The sequence below is a fragment of the Zalophus californianus genome, chromosome 17 (assembly GCF_009762305.2).
Source record: "Zalophus californianus isolate mZalCal1 chromosome 17, mZalCal1.pri.v2, whole genome shotgun sequence".
Lineage (NCBI taxonomy): Eukaryota > Metazoa > Chordata > Mammalia > Carnivora > Otariidae > Zalophus > Zalophus californianus.
This window is the reverse complement of record NC_045611.1, coordinates 44,508,880-44,530,616: the sequence shown is the minus strand read 5'-3', so window position 1 is coordinate 44,530,616 and position 21,737 is coordinate 44,508,880. Positions and strand designations below refer to the sequence as shown.

The 21,737-nt window shown below is 37.2% G+C and overlaps 1 protein-coding gene across 7 annotated transcripts in view; it reads right to left on the bottom strand.

The window, feature by feature from the left end:
- Positions 1–1,135: 1,135 nt before the first annotated feature.
- ZNF260 (zinc finger protein 260) overlaps positions 1,136–21,737 on the bottom strand; it is a 123,877-nt gene continuing 103,275 nt past the window's right edge. For 2 of the 7 annotated variants that reach the window (XM_035725291.1, XM_035725292.1), the window contains exons 2-3: positions 19,168–19,380; positions 3,678–10,148 (exon numbers count right to left, since the gene is read on the bottom strand). In XM_035725291.1, coding sequence (XP_035581184.1) covers positions 8,448–9,686 — 1,239 coding nt within the window. In that variant the 5' untranslated portion in view covers positions 9,687–10,148; positions 19,168–19,380 and the 3' untranslated portion in view covers positions 3,678–8,447. Of the gene's footprint in view, positions 1,432–3,677; positions 10,149–19,167; positions 21,122–21,737 lie in introns of those variants that run through there. The other 5 variants (XR_004819772.1, XR_004819771.1, XR_004819773.1 and 2 more) reach the window with 5 other exon arrangements.

Below are 21,737 nucleotides of genomic sequence, written 5' to 3'. Positions count from 1 at the left end.
TTATTTGACAGAGAGAGACACAGCAAGAGAGGGAACACAAGCAGGGGGAGTGGGAGAGGGAGAAGCAGGCCTCCTGTGGAGCAGGGAGCCCGATGTGGGGCTCGATCCCAGGAACTTGGGATCATGATCTGAGCCGATGGCAGACACGTAACAACTGAGCCACCCAGGCACCCCAGGTATAAGTTTTAATAGTGGTGTTCCATACATGTGGTTCAAACCCTCCACTCATTAGGGAGAAGCTGTGATTTGAGTTCTCTCCTGATGGTTTGCCACTGTGCTGGGGTGGGGTATTTGTGAAGATTGTATGTCACCCACTCCCACCCTAGGAGTAGAGAAATGGGTTTTCTCTTATTGCTTGATGTATACCTATAAACGAGGTCACTAACCTCATTTCTGGATTTTTTTGAGGGAATTATTCCATATATAGTTGTAGATTTGGTGTTTCTGTAGGAGGTGGTATGTCCAGGAGCCTCCTGTTTACCATCTTGAACCAGAACCATCATTGGTTTCTTAATCTGAATCCACCTTCCAAGGGAGCTGAGTGAATGAGCAGAATGTGACAACTGGAATTTTGGTTTAACAGGAGTGTTCACTTACCATTCTCAGTCTTATAACAATTCCAACTCTTCTCATCCTACTGATAGCCAATAAAAACCACTCCCCCATGGTTTGAAACATCTTGGGTGCAAGTAGTCATTGCCCCTGGTCTGGAAATTGATTTTTTTTTTTTTTAAGATTTATTTATTTGAGAGAGAGAGCATGCGTGTGTGTGCACACAAGTGGGGAGATGGGCATTTGGAGAGAATCCTTAAGCAGACTCCCTGCTGAGTGCACAACCCCTGAGGTCATGACCCGAGCTGAAACAAGAGCGGGACTCCACTTAACGGACTGAGCCATCAAGGTGCCCCTGGAAGGTGATTCTCATAGATCATGTTAGCAAGTCTGGATTTTTCTCCTTTCAAACGTTATTTATGGAAATTACTAAAAGTTAAGAGCATAAAAGTATAGGGTAGTCGGAAATATTTATATATCGTGTTGTGTGCCATGCAGCCATTATGTGCTAGGGTTTCTGAAGAGACCAAATGTGCATCACCTCACCCTTTACCCATCAGTTGTTATCTAAATGAGATTTAGGACAAATAGTTAAGATGTAGGGAGGCCAGATATTACTTTTATTATAGATAAAGGCAAATTGGAGTATGGTCACAGTAGGAGTCCAATGAGCTTTCTGTTTGGACTCCAGAAATAAACAGCCTGACCCAGTGAATCATGACAGTGGCAAGAACAGGCTCTCAATCTCCAAGTTCACGTCTTGACCTAGAGCATTGGGGAATGCATGCTCTATGCAGATAGGCAGATTCGAAAGTGAAGAGGAAAGAAGCAGGGCCAGGACACTTCATGCCTGTGTCTTCTTCCAAACTCTGTATTAATCTGGATCCAATGTGAAGACAGGAAACCACACATTAATTAAAACAGGGGAGCTTAATATAAAGAATTATTAAGTGGCAATAATAATATAAGTATTAAGATGGAAAGGGACTCTAAAGGGACTCCAGGGCTGAGGCAGAGTACCCAAGGAAGGACAGTCTTGGAAGGGAAAGGGTTCACATTTCATCAAAGACTACTAGCTGGTAGAGAAGTTTGCTGCTTTCCTCAGGGAAGATATGATTCATATTCATTAGGCAGTTTGGTGAGCAGAGCCTGAGAGATAGGCATATAGAGGGAGTTTGGGGCACCACTGTGGACACTACTGGAACCTGGAGCTATAGAGACCTTTCTCTGCAGGAACCTAGCACACATCCATGAAGGACTTGAGCCAGAACAGCTCCAGGTTAGCTATGTGGAAGAGGTCGGGTACTGGCTTGCATGAGGCCCCCAGTGTGCCTGTGTAGGCCTATGAAGAGGGTATAGGGAGTATAGATCTAGCTGGGGTATAGACACATGTTTGAAAATCTGCTTGATGCCTCTGACTTGGTCAAGGATGGAGAAAACATGGTGGCCAAATGCTAGAGAAAGCTGTGCTTCAGAGGCAGTTTGTAATGGAGTAAACTGTGGGGCAAAGCTTTAGAGAAGAGAGCCTACTTTCAGAAACCTGGAGAGGAAGCCACACCAGAACTAAGGAGAATTCCCTCCCTCTGCAATGTCTCTCCAGTACCCTCTAATGACAAAGCTTACCATTATGCCAGCTGGTAAACAAACAAACAAAAAACTTAAAAAGTAAAGATCTATTTTCACCCATCAGGCAACAAAAGGTTAATTTGGACCAGAGAGGCAACAAATTCTCTAATCAACTATTTTGCTTTACCTCTCCAGAAGAGAAATAAAAAGTAGGACAAGAAGCCAGGAGTATTTAGGGAAAAAAATCTCTCCTCTTGAAGGATAGATGAGTGGGGAAGATGCATTCTCCACTAACAGTCCCAAGCTTTTTCTTCTGTTAATTCAGTGGATCTGGCTATTTATAACCCTCTGAAATCAATAGTTTAATAGTTTATTAGTATAGTTTTGCCTGCATCTTCTTGAGATCAGTGCATCCATACTATTGCTACCTAGGACATCCTTTTGTTTTTTGTTTTGTTTTGTCTTGTTTTTAAAGATTATTTATTTGAGAGAGAGAGGGAGATAGAGCATGAGTGGGGGGTGGGGAGAGGGAGAAGTAGACTCCCCAGGATCATGACCTGAGCTAAAGGCAGACACTTAGCCGACTGAGCCACCCAGGCACCCCCAGGACATCCTTTTTAACTGCTAATGGGCATGTATAGTTTGTCTCCAGAAGTCTCTGAAATGGGTCAATAGCACATTAGTAAAAATAACCCCAAGGTCTTGTTTTGCCCAAGTGCCAATTCAGTGACAGATTCTTTGACCAAACTTTAGACTCCTGAACCTTCTAGACCTATCTGTGCACTTATTTATAAAATCAAGATTTAGTAAGAATCCTCAGTCAGTTTAACTAGAACCCTCTACCCTTAATACGTGATCACCCTTGATATCTGATCAGGTTCCTCATCCTCCACCTTCTCCCAGGTGCTGTGTGAGATCATGCTGGCCTGCCTTCAACAGGAATCCTCTTTGGTTGGTTTAGCCAGGGGTAACACCCTTACCCCTGGTGTTTCCTCTTGGAATTTTTCCATCCACTGACCCTCACCCTGCTCCCTGACTATACATTTCCACTTCCCCAATCTTAACACTCAGACTTTGGATTTGTAGTACACCTTGTAGGTTTTATGAGCAGTGCCTGCTTCTTTTCCCATCTGCATTGAGTAATGTGAAACAGATGATGCTTGCATCATTCCTTCATGTATCCTCAAGACTGGTTAGAACGGATGTATACAATAATTTGCAAACATGGTCCATTCTGCTTCCTCCAGTTTGAGGGGGGAAACTGGGTTGCCACCTGCTCAAGACTATATCAGTACCACACCAGGGAGATTTGGGGCAAGAATAAAAATGACACAGAAGATTACTAACATTTGAAGATGGTGTTTGACTTGTTTGGGCATTTGCTTGTTTCTATAAACAACTGTTTTCTAGAGGTACTACAAAGTTGGTTCAGGAAGTTTTTGGGTTTTTTTTTTCCAGTTTTTGTAGGGGAATGATAGCTTGGGGATTCCTAGTTCAACATTTTCAAGATGACACCCCAGGAACTATATTTTTCACTTTTCCTGTTCCAACAATTTTTATTTTTAAATGAATAAGGTGGGGGAAGTTTTATAAATTGCTAAAAATTACAGAACTTATTAATAATGTAGTTGGGATTTTACTCTCCTAATTAAAAGTGCTTTTGTCTTACGTATGAGGAGCACAGGAGAATTAAGCAGAAAAGGGATTGTCTTAGCTCAGGCATTATAACAAAATACCACAGACTGGGTGGTTTAAATAGCAGACATTTATTTCTTACAGTTCTAGAGGCTGGGAAATCCCAACATCAAAGTGCTGGCAAATCCTGGTGAAGGTCCAATTCCTGGTGTAGACAGCTGCTTTCTTACCTGTGCTACACTCACATGACCTTTCCGCAGTGTATACACTTGGGAAAGAAATCTCTTCTTACAGTCTCTCTCTTCCACCTCTACATATGGGTACTGTTCCCATCATGAGTGTCCCACCCTCATGACCTAATCTAAACCTAATTACTTCCTTATAGCCCCATCTCCAAATACCATCACATTGGGGATCAGGGCTTCAAAGTATGAATTCTGAGTAGACTACAAACGTTTAGTTCATAATAGGGATTCTCCTCATTCACCGAACTGACAAACTTTTCAAAATATATTAAGCAGGGATGGCATTCAAATTACTTTGTTTAGGACCCTCATGCTCAAAGACATGATTACAGTCTGAACAAATGCAAAGGCACACTATGATTTGGGTCAGAAAGACTTAAAGTAAAAAAAAAGTCATTTCTCCCAAAATAAATATATAAATTTAATGCAGTTCCAACTAGAATATCAAAGGGTTTTGTATTTTGAGAACAGTCTTCATTTATATAGGAAGAAAATTAACTTAGAATAGCCAATAAAACTATGAAAAACAGCAAGGAGGAGTTGGTCTATTATGCAGTATCAAAATACAATAAGGCTAATGTTAAACCAATTTATCAATTAATATGGTATTAGTATAGAAGTAGAAAAATAGATTAGTGAAAGAAGAGAATACAGAAAGTAGGTCTTGGTATAAATGAAAGTACAAGGCAGTTTCACTTGAATGAGGAAAAAATCACGTGGTTAAAGGATTACATAGCTGAGTTTCAGTTGAACAGGAAAGGATGGTATTGGTAAAGAATTAATAGGACTCTCCCCCTGACCCATGTCTGGAAAGATGACCTTAGATTTGATTTTCTACCAGTTTCCTTGATGAAAATACTACTGTAGATTCCTCATGTGTATCCTGTACCTGGATGGGGATAGGGGGTGCTGTGACTTGGCATGTAGACACCGACAGCCTATGTGACTAAGGCATCGTAAGTCTTGGGAAACCAAGGCAGCAGCTTCCCTGTGCTTAAGTGGGTATCAGTCTTACAACTGGGTGTGCTGCATGGGGGCACACCATGCAGTTGCAGTACTGGGTTATCATAAGACGTCCTGGATGAGAATGTTGTTTCCCAGTGCTTAGGTGAACCACACCCGTGCTGACCTCCTCTCCCCTGAGCAGGGCAGAGGCCCTGGAAGCTGTGCTTGCTTGGGCAGTTGTAGTATTGTGAAGGCGATTTTGTTTTTTGTAGTTTGGTTTGTGTGTGTGTGTGTCAGGGAAGGCTAATAATAAACTTTGTTAAAGGCTGTTCTGTTTTTTTTTTTTTTTGATTGCTGGTTCAAATCTTTGATTGCTGCTGGTGGACACCACAAGTTGGTGTCAGAACTGTGTGACTGGCTGCTGAATAGATGGGTTATTTTAACAAATTGTGCTTGTATAACTGGAAACCCACCTGGAAGAAAATAACAAGGAATCCTCATTTCATATGACATTAAAAATTAAGTTCTAAATGGACTAATATTTACATATTGAAAAATGCAAACATTAAACAACTTGCAAGAAAACCTAAGAAATCTACAATCTAGAGATTAAAATATCTTCTTAACCAATCCATCAGCTTAGAAAAAATTAATACATATCTAGTTACAGAGAAATTTAGGGTATTTTTATGGAAAAATCATTTTTTATGACAAAAATTAGACAAATTCCTAATGTCTAATACATAAAGAGGACTTCAAAATGAGCTAACAATATGAAAATTTACAAAGAAGCTAGGAGCAAGTGGTTACACTCATCAGACAAACGTGAATTTAAGTAGTATGTTACCATCTGTTGCAGGGTTAGAGGAAAGTTGTGTTTTTGAAAATGACTGACAGCATCTATTACAATAAAATAATGGCATATGTCCTTTGATCTAACACTCTCTGGCCTGTAACCTATCCCCTAGAAATAAAAACATCTGAAATTTAAGGTCTGATTTTAAGAGTGTTTACTGTAGTATTGTTTGTGGTGGCAAATAACTAGCAAAAAGTCGAATTAATGGGGGGATGTCAGAGTAAATTTGACACTACTTATAGTCAAATGTCAAAATATCTGTGATAGTACTCAGATATTACTCACCTTACTCTTTGTGATATCCTATTTATTGTTGTTGCACCTTGGCCCTAGCCAACTACAGGCACCAAAAGGTAATCCTCCTAGTTTGGTCTGAATTGAGAGTTCTTAGTTGTTCTGGTGACTTCAAAGCTGCACAAGCTCAAAGGCAAGCAAAACACTTAAGAAATACGAGGGAGTGCTTAATGAGGAATGGAAGAAAATAGAGGATAATTTAGACTCTTGTAGATATACATGTTATTTGGGTATATTACCCCAGGAAATCAATCCCTGACATTTATAATCTTATCTCAAGACTAACCTTCAAAACCATTAACAAGCAGTATAGTAGTATGGTTCTATTAGCGTTTCATTATTTTGAATTTAAAAGAAATTGATATATTTGAAATATGCCTAAGGTTTAAATGTTGGATGCACATTTTTATCACTATTCAAAAAGAACACTAACAACTTTTTATATGTCAAGTTGTTGTGGAAAGGGACCAAGTAAACAAAAATCCTCAAAAAGATTTGCTTCAAATAAAAGGATATTGTTTAGGTCTCTGATCTCCTTTTTAGCACCATTTTCCCCAAAGAAACAAACAGGGGGGGTTGGTTGAGTATATTTGGCAGAACAGAGAAAAAAAATGTCTTGAAGTTAAAACTGAAGGTGAAATGCAAGAGTTGACATTTTACTCAGTGGCATATTTAAAAATTAAGGGTAACCTGGTTTCCTCATTTTAAAATACCAAATCCTTAATGCCAATACTGGTTATATGGACTTTTAAAGTTTCTGATAAATGTTTCAGTAGAAACCAATTCTTAATATCAAGTCTGTCCGTGTATTATTAAATGGTATGGTATGATCCTTAAATGTATACAATACCAACCTGCTGCACAATCAAATGCTATAACTTCTAAGTAGAGATCAAACAGATTAGTGATGTCACATGCAAGAGTAAATTTAAATTAAGCTACCATCCCAATTTTAAAAAATGACTTATAGTAAAGATATGATTTTAGAAATATTTCCTATAAAATATTAGTTTCTGGGATTGTGAGTCTGTTATTACATGTACTCCATGTACAGCTTTCCTACTTTTTATCTTTTTTAATTTTCAGAAATAGCACAAACAATAGAACACATTACTACCACAACCCAGAGGTAACGAACATTTTGTCATATTTACTTGGAATCTTTATTTCTTTTTATGATAGGTGTTTAGATACAAAACTGAAGTATCCTTTAACTACCATGCTTGGTCCCATTTCTTTTCCACTACCGTTCTTTCTAGAGGCAACCACCTTTGGAAATTGTGTATCTTAACAATCCATTCTTCAGTTTTACATAAAAATGTTTATCCATAATCAGTGCTTAATACTAGTGTTTGTTAGTGTTGACTTAATATTCACAGTTATGATTATATTTATCCCTTCATTGTTTTTACTCTACATGACTTTTCAGGTCTTTCTCTGTTACTATATTTATATATATATCACCTGTTATACTTCACTACTAGAGAACATTCTACTGTGTGCCTATATCACATTTTATTATCCATTTCACAAGCAACAGCCATTGCTAATGTAATTCATGCTTCAATGAACATAAAGATACATGACTCCCTAGGTACATGTATCAGTTTCTTGGGGATATGCATGTATACTCAAGAGTGAGTATCCTGGAATCTATTTTAGAAATTCCCTCCTACCCCAAGGTTTTAAAAACACTCTCCTATAAAATTCTTATATTACTAAATTTTGCTTTTTGCATTCTAGTCTTCAATACATTTGGATTTCATAATAAATACTTTAATGTATTACTACAGCAGAGATCTAATATTTTCCCACATGAAGAGTCAGTTACCCTGAGACCATTTTTGAATCATCCATGATTTCATTTCTCTACCAACCTGTGATACCACCTCTATCAATTAACAATTCCCCAAAAAGGCATGCATGTTTCTGAATACAATATTCTGTTCCAATCTGATTTCTACAAATGAATCAAGAACAAATAATTTTGATTACATATATAGCGAAACATTTTTTAAATGACAGTTTTGTCTCTTAATGTCAAATCTTTATACCTCTTAATGCATCAGGTAGGCCTTCCAGAACCATGCTGATTAGTGTTCATGACTGGATCCTTACGTCGATGAGAATGCTCCTAAAAGTATATCATTAACAATGTTTGTTGTGGGAGTTCTGGGAGTACAGGTTTTCATGATACTATCTATGATACTTATTAAAATTGTTAGTATTTAAGTTTTGAGTTGTTGAAGTATTTTCCACATTCATGTCACTTTATTATAAAATGAATTTTCAGTATACCATTAAAGTGTGAGTTCTGATGAAAGTTTTCCTAAATTCAAGGCATTCATAGAGCTTTAGTGAGTATGAATTCTCTGGTGTCTAATATGATGTGACTTCTGGCTAAAAGCTTTCCCACATTCACTACACTGATAAGGTTTTTCTCCAGTATGGATTCTCATGTGTAGAGCAAGAGTTGAGAACTGAGAGAAGGCTTTCCCACATTCATTACAACCATAGGGCTTCTCACCTGTATGGCTTCTCATATGAACAGTAAGAGATGAGCTTTGACAGAAGGCTTTCCCACATATTTTACATTCATAAGGTTTATCACCCGTATGAATTCTCACATGTACAATGAGTGATGTGATTCGAGAGAAGGCTTTTCCACATTTATTACATTCATAGGGTTTCTCTCCTGTATGAATATTGTGATGTTTAATGAGGTATTGCTTCTGCCTAAAGATTGTTCCACATTCATTACATTTATAGGGTTTCTCTCCAATATGAATTTTCTCATGCTCAGTGAGATTTGATTTGCCACTGAAGGCTTTCCCACATTCTTTACATATATAGGGTTTCTCTCCTGTATGACTTCTCTGGTGTCTAATGAGGCTTGACTTCTGAATGAAAGCTTTCCCACACCCTTTGCATTCATAAGGTTTCTCTCCAGTATGTATTCTTTGATGGATAATGAGGTTTTCCTTCTGGCTAAAGGCTTTTCCACATTCATTACATTTAAAGGGTTTCTTTCCACTGTGGATATTCTGATGTTTAATGAGGTATTGCTTCTGGCTGAAGGCTCTTCCACATTGATTACATTCAAATGGTTTCTCTCCCGTATGAATTTTCTCATGCTCAGTGAGATATGATTTGCCATTGAAGGCCTTTCCACATTCCTTACATGCATAGGGTTTGTTTCCAGTATTATTTCTCTGGTGTTTAATGAGGCCTGGCATCTGAATAGAAGCTTTCCCATATTCATAAAGTTTCTCTCCGGTATGATGTTTCTGATGAGAAAGGAAGTTTCTTTTCTGGCTGAAGGCTTTTCCACATTTATTACATTTATATGGTTTCTTTCCTGTATGACTTCTCAAATGTAGAGTAAGGGATGAGACTCGAGAGAATACTTTACCACATTCAGTACATTCATGTGATTTTTCTCCAGTATGCATTTTCTTATGCTCTATGAGGTTTTGCTTCAGGCTAAAGGTTTTTCCACATTCATTGCATTCATGAGGTTTCTCTCTACTATGAATCTGGTCATGCTGAAGGAGATCTGCTTCAGGCTGAAGGCTTTCCAACATTCTTATCATGCACAGATATTTTTTCCAACAAGAATTCCTCAGTATCTCTTGACATGTGACATAGATAAAAGCTTTTCCACATTCATGAAATTCGTATGGTTTCTCTTCAACATTAATCCTCAGGTATCTAATGAAGTTGAATTTATGATGAAAGACTTTACATTGCTTATACTGAGATTAGACAATTACAGATTGGGATGAAATATAAGACATCATTGTATTCTTAATGGTAATGGTTCTTTCTTAGACAGCTTCTCTTATATTTAAGTATAAATTATGTCCTAAATTCCCTTAAACTGAGTCCCATACATAGAAATATAGTCTTAATCAGTGTCTGTGTTCAGAGGAAATACTTTTCTGTTACCAGGTTTTCTGAGTTTTTTCTGAGCTGTATTTTCATGGAGAAGGAGACTTAACTCACATGTCTTCCATGTTGTGTCTTTATCTATTTATAAATTTCCCAGACCTTTTCTAAAAGGGAATTAAAAAAAAAAATCATTGAAAAGAGCTAATAACATGCCATAGTAGTAAAAATCCAATAAAGTAGCTGTCATCATCATCAACATCACTGTAATTGTGATTTTTCCCAGTATTATTAATAAAATATCAGAAATATGGTATTGTAAAATAGACTCTTTATTTCAAACCTAGTCTACCAGTATAAAAGAAAGCTTAAATACAAATAACATTCACAGGTACATGTAGCTTAAACTGCTTTTATTATTACTTTTTTGTTTTTTTTTTAAATAGCATGGGGCCCAATGTGGGGCTTGAACTCACAACCCTGGGATCAAGACCTGAGCTGAGATCAAGAGTTGGACACTTAACTGACTGAGCCACTGAGGTACCCCTTCAACTGCTTTTAAATGTAACTTTGTACACTATAAATAAGTAAAATAAAACATAAAGAACAGGTGACAAACAGGATGAAAGGACAAAAACAAAACTGGGAGAGCCTAGGATGAAGGGGGAAAAAAATGAATAGAAGAATTATTAAAAAGGAAGTGTGGTTAAGTAAGATTCTATCTCTTTCTGAAACTCCATTAAAATGACAGTAAGAGGATGAAGGACATATACTTCTAAACATTAAGAGGTAGAGGAGACACCAGTGGATGAAAAGTTTCAGGAAATTCTGAAAGGAAAGCAAATAAAGAACTATAAATTAACAGCAGAATCGAATGACTTAAATAAAAAGCCAGCAGAAGAGGATGCCACCTAGAAGCAAGGTAATTTGTGACACAGCTGTCAACACAAAGGCTCTATAACTGGAGAGACTGGGTGAGAGTGGAAGGTGAGATTTATAAAAATGATTACAAAAGCAGCAGCTGATGGTATAACTGGGAGGCTCCAAATTTAGTGATGATAGGCAAAGAAGATTAGAGTAACATATTAAAAAGAAGGTAATAAGTAAAAGTTCATATGCAGACTAGGGTCCCAACCCCTTTCTACTGCTGCTTGTTAGAAATGCTGGTGGTTGCTGGTGTCAGACAATGGAAGGGTTCTTTTCTGAAAAAATGAGAAGACCATGAGAACATTTATAGATACTAACATATAGAGTCATATAAAAGAAACACCTAGATATCTGACTGAATGGTGCACAGTGAAGCCCATTATTCTACAAGCCCCAACCATGCACATAGATTACAGTAATGATTCAGGTAGTTCAATGTTAAATATTAATATAACATTAAAGATCAAAAAATTTGATGAAAGCCCTGAGGTGAAAGATCAAAACAAATAGGAAAAAAACAAAGAAAGGAACAAAAGAACACATATACAATACTATAATTAGTATTACAGAAAGCTAAGAGGTTGTATAGCACTGAAATATTAACAGGGTTCTATAAAGAAGTGCTTTTTGCAAATAAACAATATAATGTTGACCTCAAAAATTCAATAGTTTGGGGGGAAAAATTCCAGGAAATCTCCCAGAATAAAAAAGGGAAGAATGGAAAGAACGAAGGGAGAAAGAAATAATGATTGGAAAATTCCTGGGTTAGTGGAGGCATCTAGGAGGTTCAACATTTCCTAAAGGAGTTCCAGAGAAAACACAAAGCAAAATGAATGCAGGAAATTTTCTGGATCCCTGCATGTTAACAATCTGACTACATATATAAATGATGTATTTTAAAAGATTTTGTTAGAACAGGGGGAGAAGAGAATCTTAAGCAGACTCTACGCTGAGTGCAGAGCTCAACAGGGGGCTTGATCTCAGAACCCTGAGATCCCCACCTGAGCTGAAACCCAAGAGTTGGACGCTTAACCAACTGCACCATGCAGGTGCCTGTAAAAGATTTTATTTTTAAGTAATCTCTACACCCAATGTGGGGCTCAAACTTACAACCCTGAGATCAAGAGCTGCATGTTCTACCAACTAAGCCAGGTAGGTGCTCCCAAGGTGATACTGTTTTAAAATGGTTAAATCAAAAGTAGGTAAAATAGCTGTATAAAATGTGGGAATAAATATCAGTAGACTCAGTTAAATGAGTTGCAAGTAGTTGCCTATGTGGAGTAGGAACTGTGGGTGAGGAAGGATGGAGCAAGCATAACTATAATCCTATTTCACTTTTATCTGGTTGCAATTGAGTTTCACATGGCTAAACAGCAAAGTACACAGATTTAATGAAAAAAGGAAAATAGGCAAGAAAACAGCCATTTTTGCTCTGAAATCTGATTTACTGCAGTGTTTTGATTATTGATACTATTATTTCTAGATACAGAAACTGCCATTGCCATCCATTTCAGTTTTCATTCGTTTTCCTTTCATTATGCCTGAAATAAGTGGCACCAAAGTTCTTCTTTTGTGAAGAGCTCTTTTCTTGTACCCCCTCTGAATTCTTTCTTTTATAATTGCTTCCTGCCCACTAACTGGAAATCTTCAATGTGATCCTGATCTGTCTTGTCCCTCTTAAAATTTTATCCTCATTTTCTTACTTTCTTTTTTAAAGATGTTATTTTTAAGTAATCTCTGCACCCAACCTGGGGCTCAAACTTACAAACCTGAGATGAAAGTCCCATGCTCTAAGACTGAGCCAGCCAGGTGCCCCTCCTGATTTTCTTATAAATCACTGCAAGAATTAACTCTAGTAATATGCTGTCACTCATATCAATGCTATAATTTACATAATTAGAAAACAAAAGCCCTCAAACTTTACTGTATGCCATATGCAAAAACTTACTCAAACTGAATCAAAGACTTCAACATAAGTGTTAAAACTATTAAGATAAAAAGAAAAAATGGTAGACTTCATCAAAATTAAAAGCTAATGCCCTTCAAAAACACACTTAACAAAAAGAAAAGCCAGACTGGCAGAAACTGATAAAGGGCTCATACCCAAAATACACAGAACTCCTAAAACTCAAAAAGATAATCTAGTTTTTAAAATGGGTAAAAGACTAGAACAGACATTTCACAAAATCAGACATATGAATGGCCAATAAGTACATTAGACATTCATCTTAACTAGGGATCAGAAATGCATATTAAAATCCCAGTGAGGGGCACCTGGGTGGCTCAGTTGGTTGAGCATCTGCCTTTGGCTCAGGTCATGACCTCAGGGTCCTGGGATCGAGTCCCACATTGGGCTCCTTGCTCAGCGGGGAGTCTGCTTCTCCCTCTGCCTCTCCTGCCTGTTCATTCTCTCTCTCTTAAATAAATAAAATCTTAAAACAAAAACAAAAAACAACCCCCCAGTGAGATACATTACACATCCACTAAATGGCTAAAGGTAAAACAACGGCCAATCCAAATGTGAGAATGTGAAGCAACTATAACTCTCAATGATGGGAGTAGTAGCTGGGGATGAAAAATGGTTCTACTACTTTGGAATACAATCTGAGAGTATTTTGTAGTTAAATATACACTTAATATTCTAGGCAGCAGTCCCACTCCCAGTCATTTATTTAAGAAAAATGAATATGTATGTTCACACAAAGACTTAGTATATGAATGTTCATAATAGCATTATTCATAATGGCCCAAAATGGAAATAATCTAAATGTCTATCAACTAGTGAACAAATTATGTCCATACTTATAGTAATAGTCAGCAATAAAAAGGAATGAAATACTAATCTATACCACATGAATTAATTTCAAAAATGTAAAACTAAGTCAAAGAAATTAAATGCTAAAGATTATGCAGTACATGACTATATTTATATGAAATTCTAGGAACAGCAAGCTATAGTACATAAAGTCAATTAGTGATCACCAGGGATGGGGGAGGGGCGTGGTTCAACTGCAAAAGGGCACAATGAATCTGTTTTGTATGTTTGTTTTGGTGTACGTTTTATGCCTATATACAATTACCAAATTTATCAAATAATATACTGAAAGGGGGAGTGACTTTTAATTTATGTAAATTATTCCTCAATAAAGCTGAAAATGTAAATCCACACTTGAAGCTCTACAATAATCACTAATTATTTAATAATCATCTTGCTTGTGTTCAACACTGCAGATCCAAAGGGTAAAATACTGGCCTTTCAGTGAGCTCCAATGTAGGTCTTAAACATGAAAGTGAAAAATAAAAATATAAGAGACTATATACTTAGGATCCGTGTTGCTCTGGAAGACATAATATGGTATGGGAGTAGAGAGATTAGAGAGACTGAGCTAAAAGTGATAACGAAGATACATTTTAATAAAAATGAAGCTCAAGGGTAAACAATGGACTTTGATAGATGGATTACTGCACAATCAAAGGCAAAGACGCAAATAATTTCATATATATGAAGGGGGGGGTACAAAGGATGCAGCTGATCCTATTTAAAACTGGAATAATAATCGCAATCACCAACTGTGTGGTAAAGAGAGGAGGGAGACTGAAAACATACTAATGTATAAAATACACATCACTACTTAGTGGGGACTAAAGCAATGAAGGATGAAGACTAAAAGTTATGAATATAAAGGCAACCAAGAGAATAAAATAATATAATAAGCTTTCCAAATTTTTTGAAGGAAAGACATATATACCCAAGACAAGGAAATCAAAAATCCTACAGTAAAGGATAAAAAAGATGAGGTCAAATTTAAAACAATGTATAATATTAAATATGAGAACCAATACTAACCATATTGTTCCTCTCAATAAATACAACTAAAATAAAAAGAACTATTAAAAGAAAAAGACTAAAACAGACTCATACAGAAAATTCTCAGGCTCCAACACATAACTCCTGAATCAGAAAATCTGCCAGTAAGGCCCAGTAATCTGTATTTAAAAAGCCCTCCAGATGATTTTGACACATGCTAAGGTTTAACAACTGATAGAACAAAGGCGCCTAAACTCTATACATACAAGATACAATCTAAAACGACATCAGAAATGCTGAAAATAAAGAATAAAGATAAAAGAAGATAATCATGAATACATAAACCACAGAAATCCAAGACGTTAGTAACTGAGAAGACTACCTTTCCTCAAGCACCAAATCCATAAAATAGAATACACTAAAAATAGGAACATTAAATAAAAACATGTACTAATTTATAACATAGAGCTAATCAGTTGTTTTTTTTTAAAGATTTTTTTTATATATTTGACAGACAGCAAGAGAGGGAACACAAGCAGGGGCAGTGGGAGAGGGAGAAGCAGGCTTCCTGCCAAGCAGGGAGCCCCATGTGGGGCTCGATCCCAGGACCCTGGGATCATGACCTGAGCCGAAGGCAGACACTTAATGACTGAGCCACCCAGGCGCCCCAGAGCTAATCAGTTTTAAAACTACCTTTTTAAAGGCTCACAGAACATTCTTAAAATCAGCCCTTATAATGCCTATAAAACTTCAAATATTCCACAATGTGGAAAAGGACAGACAAAATACTTGAGTAAAAAAAATTACAATAGAAAAACAAATTTTCACTTGTAAATTTCAAAATGTACTGGCTTCAACAAACACTTTGGTCAAAGAGAAAATTAAATTGCAGAATATTCAGAAAAATTCAGAAAAAAAATATATATCAGAGCCCATAGAATACATTTGAGAAAATGTATAAGTTTTAACATAAATGTTTACATTATTTTAAAAACAAAGAACAACAAAGTAAGTGTTCAAACTAAGGAATTACAATAAGGAAAAGTATAAGAAAAACAGAAAAATTGGGTGGCTCAGTCAGTTGTGTCTGACTCTTGATTTCAGCTCAGGTCATGATCTCAAGGTCATGAGATTGAGCCCTGCATTGGGCTCTGCACTGAGCAAGGAGCCTGCTTGGGATTCTCTCTCCCTCTCTCTATGCCCCTCCCACCACATGCTCTCTCACTCTCTCTCTAAAAAATAAATAATAAAAAGAAAAACAGAAAAATTAGTAAAGATAAATTAATTATTACAAACAGAAAAAAAATAATAAATTCATAAGTTGATTCCTAGGTAAAAACTAAAGAGGAATAAAAGCAAAATTACAAAACTTTTAAAAAAGTTATTATTTGGAAATAACCATAGATAGAAAAGGACTGTAGATTATTTGCTCAACCCCATGCAAATAAATTTGAAAACCAAATATAACCTATGAAAACTGAGACCAGAAAAGACAGAAATCCTAAACAGAAAAGTAAACATAGAAAAAAAAGAGACAATGTTAAAGTATTTTATCACCCCAAAGCCCAAGGCATAGATGGCTCAACATGTGGATTTTACTAAAGTTTTACAAATTACAGTAATAGCATTTACTTCAAAATTCCAATTCATTATATTTGTCAAAGAATGATGCAGAACAGATCAAGGCTCAACCCACTATAGTCCTAGTAAAAGAAAACACAGGGGCACCTGGGTGGCTCAGTCAGATGTGGGTCTGACTCTTGGTTTCAGCTCAGGTCATGATCTCCGGGTCCTGGGATCGAGCCCTGCATGGGGCTCTGTGCTCAAGTGCAGTCTGCTTGTTCCTCTCCCTTCCCTTCTTTTCCTCCCCTCACTCATACGCTCTATCTCTCTCACATAAATAAAATCTTAAAAAAAGGAAAACACAGAAATGACATCTCGTTGGTAATTAAAAATCCTTGTATTTTTATAGGGATGACATCAACATACTTCATACATATTTATCAGAATTGAATTTTTCATACTGTAAATTTTTTTTAAAGATTTATTTATTTTAGAGAGCAAGACAGAGAGAGAGCTGGGGGGGAAAGAGAGAGAGAGAATCTCAAGCAGACTCTTCACTGAGTGTGGAGCCCGATGCTCAAACTTACCACCACGAGATCAAGACCTGAGCCAACATCAAGAGTCAGACACTTAACTGACCGACCCACCCAGGTGGCCCTCCTGTAAAATTCTGAACTGAACTAGGCAACGTCATCTGAAAATCAGGTAAAGTGGTTCTTTCAATAGCATTTAACTTGTGGTTTAAAAAATATTTTCAAAATAGAAATCAAGATAGTCTAATGCTAAGCAAACTACTTTTGTGCTATAATGTCTGACTTGAGTAGTTGTATGGTCTACAAAGCCTTATGTATTTACTATCTGGACCTTTACAGAAAAAGTTTATTGACTTCTTGTCCTACCGTGGTGATTTCTCCCTCCTCCACCTGGCTGGAACCAGAAATGCACTGCTGATCCAGGTTCAACCACAACTGAATGATGAAAGAGACAACCTGGAAGAAATCTGGATCCTTAAAGGACCACAAAGACCAAAGCAACCATGCAGCTCTTCACTACTCCCCACATTAACTGTTATAGGACCAGGAAATCAATTCTTATATTCCTTAAAGCAGTACATTTTGGGTTTATTATAGTCACTTAGCTTTACCATGACTGATATACTTTTTAGTCGTGTCTCATGCTTTATAACATCATGTATCTGCAGATGCCTGCTCAACTCAGGCATTTGTAGCATGAAAGCAGCCACAGATAATAAAATGAATGGACAAGATGCACTGTAGGTGGCCATGTTTCAGTAAAACTCTTCAGAAAAACACGTACTAGGCTGTAGTTTGCCAACCCCTGCTCTAACAGGTCACCATTTCCACAGAATACAGTTAAGAATTTGCTTGACATTTGTGCATTATGATGCAATATTTTTGGAAAATATTTAATCACTAGCCTGGACCTCTTTCCCCAAGTGATTCACATAGCCACTTGCTACTCAAAATCTGCACTTGGATGTCTAATAATTTACCCTGCCCCAGACAAAACTCTCGTTCTCCCAAATCAACTCCCCCCAAATTCTTCTCATCTCGTTAAATAGCAACCTCATTTTTCCAGTTGCTCAAGCATTGAACAACTGTCTCCCAGATCACACACCTATTACATCTCCATGTCCTGTTGGCTTTATCTTCAAAATATGGTTAGCATCTGGCCATTTCTCATAATCCTCACGAGGACAACCAAAGTGTAAGCCACATCTTGTCTTGACTGGATATTTAATAGGCTCCTCACTCTTCTTCCTACCTTCGCCTTTGCCTCTTTATAACTCCTCTCAACACAGCAACAGGTGTTTATTCTTGTCACAGTTAAATCATGTCATTGTTCTGCTTGAAAGCCTCCTTGTATACTCATAAAAATATTTAGAAGAATGCACAGTTAACAGTGGCTGCTTCTGGGGAACAGAAATGGAGAAGTGAGGGCCAGGATTGAGAAGACATACCCATTATTTTACTTTTCTATTAAGTGCATGTATTGGATTTTAAAGAGAATAGTATTATTTCTTTTTAAAAGTAACAGAGAGGTGAACTCGTAGGAAGCCAGGACAAATTTCCAAGCATGCTATATTGTTAAAAAGCAAGAGGGGGAGAAATGTTGTGCTATGATAGTTGGAGGTAGGAAGAGAATAAGAAATAAGGATAAGGGGGAAAATAAAATTCAACTCAGATATGTAACAATGGAAGTGGGGAGAAATGATAGAAAGTTAAATTTTATTAGAAAAATTTTTTTTGAGAGAGAGAGTGCAAGCAGGGTATCGGAGAGGGGGAGGGAGAGAGAATCCCTCCCAAGCAAGCTCCATGCCCAGCGTGGAGTCCGATGCTGGCCCTATCCCATGACCCTGAGATCATGACCTGAGCCGAAATCAAGAGTCAGATGATTAATCGCCTAAGCCACCCAGGCATCCCCAGAAAGTTCAATTTTAAAGAAAAGAATCTATATGCTAAGATTTGAAAGACTAGAGATCTTGTAATCCTTGGCAAGATGAATGAATGCTTAAGGGAAGAAGTCTAGACATCTAGGGGGAAATAAAAAATGGAGAATGTTAGTGAAAGGGAGAACACATGTACATCATAAAATTTATCAAACTGAGACTACAAATGAAGAGGGTGACATCCAGAAGAGAGGTTAGAGGGGCAACCAGTCCCCCAAAATCTGAGGGAAAAAAAGCACTGATCAAGCAAGATTATCTGGAAATGTTATTTGGGTATCTAAAGAATTTCCAGCAATTGTTACTCCAAAAGACAAGGGCTGATAAGACAACTGCCTCAAAAAATTTTCAGAGGTTGCGGGTTGAGTAACTGTAATGAGCCTTTATCCCATTAATACCTGCTGGGTTCTTTCTTACTCACCTAGATAGCACCTCCTTTACATTTCTCTCTCAGTCATCCACTGATCTTCTTGTTAAACTGGTGCCTTAAACTTCTAAACAGTGACACAGGACTTGGACGTTACTGTTGAGGGTCAAAGCAGCATCCCATAATTCAGGTTGAGGCTATAGGACTCCTGGGAGGTTTTGAAGGACAAGGCAAGTGCAGTTCCTGTGGATGTACAAGGAACCTGGCCTGTGAAAAAAACAAAGTAATGATGACCCTTTGGCTTAGAAGCTGGTACACATGCATACACGTGAGCACATGGATTTATACTCTGCATCCCAAGCCAAACCCATTATGCCATTTAAAGGCTCTACACAGGGGCACCTGGGTGGCTCAGTTGGTCAAGAGTCTGCCTTCGGCTCAGGTCATGATCTGAGGGTCCTGGGATTGAGTCCCACATAGGGCTCCCTGCTCTTCGGGGAGCCTGCTTCTCCTTCTCCCTCTGCCCTTCCCCCCTGCTTGTGTGTGCACACACTCTCTCTCTCAAATAAATAAGTCTTAAAAAAAAAAAGGCTCCACACATTTCAGAAATGGGTAACGTCATTTTCAGGATTTAGGTGATAGAGAAAAATTACAAGACTGAGTTGTTAGAGTTCTACTGAATCACAACCTGAACAGGTACATGTGGCCTTGCTCCTGACTGAAGAGTCACAGTTTTGAATGTCATTTTCCCCTATAAAAACACTTTCCTCATAAATCTGAAGTCACCAACCTTAAATGATATGGATAAAATGTAAAGGATGTTATTCATGTATTCGTCATGGTCAGCATTCCTAAACATTTTTAGCAGCCTAATATTTTACCTAGGTTATGTTACTCTAGGAGAAATGAAATATTTTAAATGCCATATAATTATATGGTCATTCACTGATTCAGCAAACATACATATTTATCATTTATTATGTGTAATTAAGAAATCTAGGCCTCCAATTTGTAATGTGGTGTGACAGGTAAGAGTCAAACTTACTGAGAAGCTCTTCCCTTACTCAGATATAAGAGGCTTCAAATCTGGATGGACAGTGTTATGAACTGACAAAACAGGTAATCAAAGGGGAAATGGATGGAGGCAAACCACAGGAAACAGGATAACAGTACTAACATTGTGGGCATAAATTTAGAGTTTGAAGTTCCTGTGCAACCTCAAGGTGGGGCAGTCCATTATGCATTTGGATATGTGAATCAGTAGTTCAGGACATGGCTCAAATAGGAATGGACATTTGTTAGTCACCTGTCAGGTGAAGCCACAGCAATGGAATTTTGTTCTTAGAGATATGTATTTATATATAAATACATATTATATATATATAATCAAAGTGAGAAACTTAGGAACACTAATAGTTAAGGGGAAAACAGAAACATAAGTCACTAATGGAGCTTTTTGGTGGGGGAGGATTATTTCTTGGTTTTGACTAGAATTATACAAATGAAAGTAGTATAATGGAAGTCAAGGAAACATTCAAGAGTGAGGCAGTGCTAAACATCTAAAAAGTAATGGAGTGAACAAAGACATTAATTTCCCCATCCCAGTTAAAAATGGAAATCTACAACCAGGGAAGCAAAAATGTGATTCTTACCCCTGCCCTAGCTGTTACATCTCCCTCCTCATCAACCTTTTTATTTTCTGTGTAAACTTCAAGTTTCTTTATGCACCTACAAATATACATTCTTATTCCCACTTACTAAAAAAGTGGTATATTAGGTATTACCAAACAGGCACTTAGCTTTCTTCACAAAATACCTTGCAGACTTTTTAAATCTAAGCTATGACATATATTTCCATTTGTTCAAGTCTTCTTTTGCATCTTGTTAACTAAAGAATTTAGTGTTATATAGATTTTATACATTTCTTGTTTACCCCAAGGTGTTTTGTCTGATTTGTCGCTGTTGTAAATAAAGTAGTCATAACTGTTACTGATTATTTTTTGTATATACCAAAGCTATTATTTGTGTATATGAATTTTTTGTACCGTGGTACCTTTTCATTTTATTGAAAATTATGTTAAGTGTGATAGAATACTGGAAGAAAGTGTCGTTTTAGATAGAAGACAATTTGTTTCACTACATTTACAAACGCCATTTGGTCTGGGGAAAACCTGGTCAAATTACGAGTCACTGCCACGTCGTTTAGAAACAAGGGAGTCTTAAATCAGTTACTTGCTATCTCTGCACCAAAGACAGGACAATATCCTCCACAATTCTGTGCTGTCTACAGTAGTGGAAACTAGCTCTTAAAGCTCCTCCTTAGTCAAGGGCTTCTCAAAGGTGCTCACCAAAGTTCCTCCAAAGAATTACGAAAAGTCAATACACAGGGGGAGTCTAGTAATCCAATAACAAGTTTTTCGGAAATAAACTCCACAATCAGTCTGCCTTTATATAAAAATCGCTTTAAAAATTACTTATCTCTCGTCTTAGCCATTTTCCTTTCCTTCAGAAAAACGGATACTCCAGAAAGATGCATCTTTATTATCATTATTTTAGAAACGTGAGATTGAGGTTACTACCCCATAAAGCTCACCATGCCACCCATCCTCACAAACTTGGAACCA